Source organism: Vulpes lagopus, chromosome 20 (assembly GCF_018345385.1).
Source record: "Vulpes lagopus strain Blue_001 chromosome 20, ASM1834538v1, whole genome shotgun sequence".
NCBI lineage: Eukaryota > Metazoa > Chordata > Mammalia > Carnivora > Canidae > Vulpes > Vulpes lagopus.
In genome coordinates this window covers 3,244,107-3,249,183 of record NC_054843.1, presented here as the reverse complement: position 1 = coordinate 3,249,183, position 5,077 = coordinate 3,244,107, and the positions used below count along the sequence as shown (strand labels likewise).

General features: G+C 61.8%; 1 protein-coding gene across 1 annotated transcript; it reads right to left on the bottom strand.

Moving 5' to 3' along the window:
- Nucleotides 1-511: 511 nt before the first annotated feature.
- TFF1 (trefoil factor 1) lies at nt 512-3,677 on the bottom strand. The gene is made up of 3 exons (XM_041735247.1): nt 3,598-3,677; nt 1,166-1,318; nt 512-728 (listed from the first exon to the last, which is right to left on the bottom strand). The coding sequence occupies exons 1-3, from the start codon at nt 3,671-3,673 to the stop codon at nt 712-714; spliced, it is 246 nt and encodes an 81-aa protein (XP_041591181.1). The 5' UTR covers nt 3,674-3,677; the 3' UTR covers nt 512-711.
- Between the last annotated feature and the right edge of the window lie 1,400 nt (nt 3,678-5,077).

Genomic DNA, 5,077 nt, shown 5'->3' with positions numbered 1-5,077 from the left:
GGAGGAGGGGACGAAGGGACCGGCCCAGCCTGGAGGACTCAGCCGAAGCACCTTCACGCGGGGCCCTGGTGATGTGTTCTCAAGCGACAGAAACCCCAGTAGTGGCGCTTTGACCCATCAGGACCGTTGGGTTTGCTCAACACGAGGTCTCAAGGCGAGTGAGTCACATGCGTCAGGTCACGGGCATCAGGGCTCTAGGCCTGTGGCTTTTCCTCATGAGCACAGAATGGCTGCCCGAAGCGCCGCGTCACACTCTAGACCACGCGGCGTGGGGAGGCAGGTGCAGGCGCTGCCCCCGGGATGCTCAGCCGCGTGACAGTCTGGCGGCCTTGGGCGCTGCCCCCGCTGCCCACACCCGGTCGGCCTGGGCGGCCCTGCGAGCGCCTCATTCCCCCCTCCGGGGCAGGGGGACCCGTGGCGGGAGGCCGCAGGCGGAAGCGGCGCACCCCCCTTGCAAAGAAAGGAAAGGACAGCCGTGTGCGATCTTTAAAAAGAACAGAAAGCGCGAGCAACATTCATCTCTTTTAATCTTTAAGCCAATTTTGAGTCCAGGGCTGTGCGCAGTCCGGCGATGCAGCGAGCCGAGGTGCGGATGCGCGAGGGCCCCCCGCGGGCCTGCCGGGGACGGGGACGGGGACGGGGACGGGGTGGCGGGGCTCCCGGGCGCCCGGCGAGGCCGCCCAGCTCCTGGCGCCGCTCCGCCGCAGGCATCTAGAAGGGGCACTCCTCTGAGGGGCGAGGGTGGGGAGGAGACACAGGCAGTGAGAACCTCGAAATCACCGCAGAGGTCCCCCCTCGGAGGCCCCAGGGGGAAAATTTCTTAGAAAATGTGCCCCCCCTTCGGGTCTTTGTTGTGACTTTCTGGGCTCCCGCCCAAGGGGGCGGAAAGTGCCAGCAGGACTCTCCACGGGCTTGCGCTCAGCGGCGCGAAGACGAACGGGGACAAACACGACTCCTCGCAGAGCGGCTCTCTGAGCCTCGTCTTTGGGTCCCCACCCCGACGTCAGCCTGATGCAGGCTGGACCCCCCACCACCACGCTCACGCTGGGGCCCCCTCGTGGGTGCAGCTCGGCTGGCTATGCAGACTAAGGGGACCCCTGCGCCCCCATGGGGTTTCCTCCCTGATTCTGCATCCTCGTACCCCACAGAGCCACCGAGGCCATACCTTCGGGAGGGTTGTCCACGGCCACAGGGTGGTAGCACCACGGGACCCCACGAACAGTGTTGTCGAAACAGCAGCCCTTGTCCTTACACTGGGAAGGCGTGATGCCCGGAGCGCCGCAGTTGTCTCTGTGGTGAGGGGCCACCGTGCACGTCTCTGGAAGGGGGAGGCAAGAGGCAGGTGAGAACCGGCTGACCCGGACCTTCCTTCTCCAACTGAACCAGCAGGCAGCCAGCTGGTGCCACGGATGGGGACTCGGGGCTCAGAGGACAGGGGGCGTCCTGTCCCCATCTCCGGACATGAAAACCCTTCAGCTCAGGGCAAATGCAAGGTGCCGGGGTTTGTCGGCTTTCCCCCTCCCGACGTAACGTATCCACGCGCTCATTTACTTCCACAAACAATACTCCGACCTTACTCAGTCAGGAAATATCTACCGAATGGCTCGGAACAGAAATCCACGCAGCGCAAGATCGAGCGCCTGCGGGGCCCTGCGCCAGCTGGTGGGGACCCAGAAATTAAAAACAGAGAGGTCGTGGCTAAGACGCTAACCGTCTAATGGAGGAGAAAAGCAAGTAAATGTCCGAAACAGCGCAGGGCGGGCATCCCAGGGCGCTGAGGGCGAGTACGGAAGGGACAAGGACAAGGCTGGACAAAGCAAGGACGGCTTCCTGTGGGGAGGTTGACCAGGTGGGGATGGGGCAGTGGGTGTACCCTGCGGCGGGAACAGGTGTTCAAAGGCAGTCGAGAGAGAGAGAGAGAGAGAGAGAGAGAGAGAGAGGAGAGAGGAGAGAGGAGAGAGCGTGTGCAAGGTGTATTTCACGGGTGAAGGTCCGTTTGCAGGAAAGACGCGGAGACTAGGGTGTGTGGGTGCCGCAGGCGCTCTGTAGCCTCGACCCCGAGGATGGTGGAGGCCAGCAGGGCGGAGGACACGTGGGGCAGCCGCGCCGGGGAGGCAGGGCTCCCTGAGGTCTACCCAGGAGAACTGAAGGGGCTGAACCTACATCCGTTCCTCCGTTAAACCCAGCAAGGCCTAATGGAGAAGGCGAGCCCACGAGGGAGCTGCCCCCAGGGCTTCTGTGCTCTCATCCCCGGGCCGCCTCAAGCCGTCTCTGAAGGAAGGGTCTGTGGCTTCGCGGGAAAGGTCTGGGCCACCTCTCACTGGCGGGTGGCCTCTGCAGGTGGCATTACCTACCCCCAGGGCGCTTGTGAAGTCAGGAGGAGCTGTGTGTGTGCTTGTATGCATGTGTGCATACATACATACGTGTGTGCGCATTTGTGTGTGCATGTATGCATGTGTGCCTTATGTATGTTGCATGTGCATGCGTGTGCATGCACGTGCATGTATGCCTTATGCATGTGTGTGCCTATGTGCATGCGCATGTGTGTGCATGTGTGCCTTGTGTATGTGTGCATGTGCACGTGTGTGCATGTGTGCCTGTATGCCTGTGTGCATGTGCACGTGTGTGCATGTGTGCCTGTATGCCTGTGTGCATGTGCACGTGTGTGCATGTATGCTTGGAGGGAGGGAGGGAGGAAGGGAGGGAGGGAGGGAGGGAGGGAGGAAGGAAGGAAGGAAGGAAGGAAGGAAGGAAGGGAGGGAGGGAGGAAGGAAGGAAGGAAGGAAGGAAGGAAGGAAGGGAGGGAGGGAGGAAGGGAGGGAGGGAGGGAGGGAGGGAGGGAGGGAGGGAGGGAGGGAGGGAGGGAGGGAGGGAGGGAGGGAGGGAGGGAGGGAGGGAGGGAGGAAGGAAGGAAGGGAGGGAGGGAGGGAGGAAGGGAGGGAGGGAGGAAGGAAGGAAGGAAGGGAGGGAGGGAGGGAGGAAGGAAGGAAGGAAGGGAGGGAGGGAGGGAGGGAGGGAGGAAGGAAGGAAGGGAGGGAGGGAGGAAGGAAGGAAGGAAGGAAGGAAGGGAGGGAGGGAGGGAGGAAGGAAGGAAGGAAGGAAGGAAGGAAGGGAGGGAGGGAGGGAGGGAGGAAGGAAGGAAGGGAGGGAGGGAGGGAGGAAGGAAGGAAGGAAGGAAATAAAATAAAATAAAATATTTAGAGACCGCAGGGGTCCTCAGGGGACATTCATCCACGGAATGTGCACTTGGGATTCTGGGTGGCTTTGACCAGCGTCTGGTTTGGACATCTGGGGGAGTAGTTGTTCTCACACCCCCCCTCCAAGACCTCCCTTCGAGGTCCTGTGTTGGGAGTGGTGGGTGCTGGACACAGCAAGCCGCCGCAGTTGTCGGCGGTGCCCGCATCCCCACAGCAGCGCTCGGAGCTCCGGTGTCCATCGCCCTGCTGGTGCTCTCTACCCACCTTCACCCCCTAAAATCCTCCCAGGGCCCAGAACAGCGCTTGGCTCAAATGCATGGATGGTGGCCCAGGGCCCCCCGGGGGTGGGGGCCTGACCAGGGCCTGGTGACCACTGGGAGGTGGGAGGAGGGCCACTTACCCTGCTGGCCCTGGGCCAGAGAGCTGAGGGTCAGCACACAGACCAACACCAGGACGTAGATCACCCTGTGCTCCATGGTGGTGTGTTGGGGTAACGTTTGCCTAAGGAGGGTCCCACAGTCCTCCGCTCCAGGTAATCTCCACTGATTAAAACGGGTTTGCTGATACGGGCAAGTGCCGAGGCGCGCCGTCATCCTGGCCGAGGGACCTGAGATTCAGAACGTCCCTCCTGTCCCCTGGGCCTGACCCCATCGCGCTCCTAACCGCAGTGGGGGCCCTCCTGCGAATGTCAACACCACACTCACGGAAGGGTGAGTCATGTGAGAGCTGGCGCAGAGAGGCACAGTCATGTCAACGGTGGCTCAGGGGGTTGCCTCTGGGGCGGTCCGACCTTGGGGGAGGGGGTGCGGGCAGCAGAAGGAGCAAGGGCCCAGCCCGCCAGGCCATCCCCTCCAGGTCGGCATGCCAGTGACCTCCAACGACCCCCAGGGCTGGGGGGAGCCGAGGCTGCTGCACGAGCGGCAGGAAAGGAGGAGGCCTGCACCCCCGGCCCCCCACCCCCAGGGCCCTCGGTCTGCAGACTTCGTCTTTCCCTGGAGTTCTGTCTGTGGGGCATTCCCAGGGCCAGGTCCTAGGCAGCCAGAGCAGGAAGGAAGGAAGGAAGGAAGGAAGGAAGGGAGGGAGGGAGGAAGGAAGGAAGGAAGGGAGGGAGGGAGGGAGGGAGGGAGGAAGGAAGGAAGGGAGGGAGGGAGGAAGGAAGGAAGGGAGGGAGGGAGGGAGGGAGGAAGGGAGGGAGGGAGGGAGGGAGGAAGGAAGGAAGGAAGGAAGGAAGGAAGGAAGGAAGGAAGGAAGGAAGGAAGGAAGGAAGGAAGGAAGGAAGGGAGGGAGGGAGGGAGGAAGGAAGGAAGGAAGGAAGGGAGGGAGGGAGGAAGGAAGGAAGGAAGGAAGGAAGGAAGGAAGGAAGGAAGGAAGGAAGGAAGGAAGGGAGGGAGGGAGGAAGGAAGGAAGGGAGGGAGGGAGGGAGGGAGGGAGGGAGGGAGGAAGGAAGGAAGGAAGGAAGGAAGGAAGGAAGGAAGGAAGGGAGGGAGGGAGGAAGGAAGGAAGGAAGGAAGGAAGGAAGGAAGGAAGGAAGGAAGGAAGGAAGGACCCAGGCAGAGGGAGAAGCAGGCTCCCTGTGGAGAGCCTGATGTGGGACTCGATCCCAGGACACTGGGATCATGCCCTGAGCCAAAGGCAGGAGCTAAACCACTGAGCTACCCAGGTGTCCCTGTAATACCTTTTTTTAGAAAGGAAGAAGAAATGGAGAAGCTGGGGAAAAAAGGAAGAAAGAGAAAGAAAATAAGGAGGGAGAGAAAGGAGGGAAAAGGAAGAAAGGAGGGAGGAAAGAAGAAAGGAAGGAGGGAGGAAGGAAGGAAGGAAGGGAGGGAGGGAGGGAGGGAGGAAGGAAGGAAGGGAGGGAGGGAGGGAGGGAGGGAGGGAGG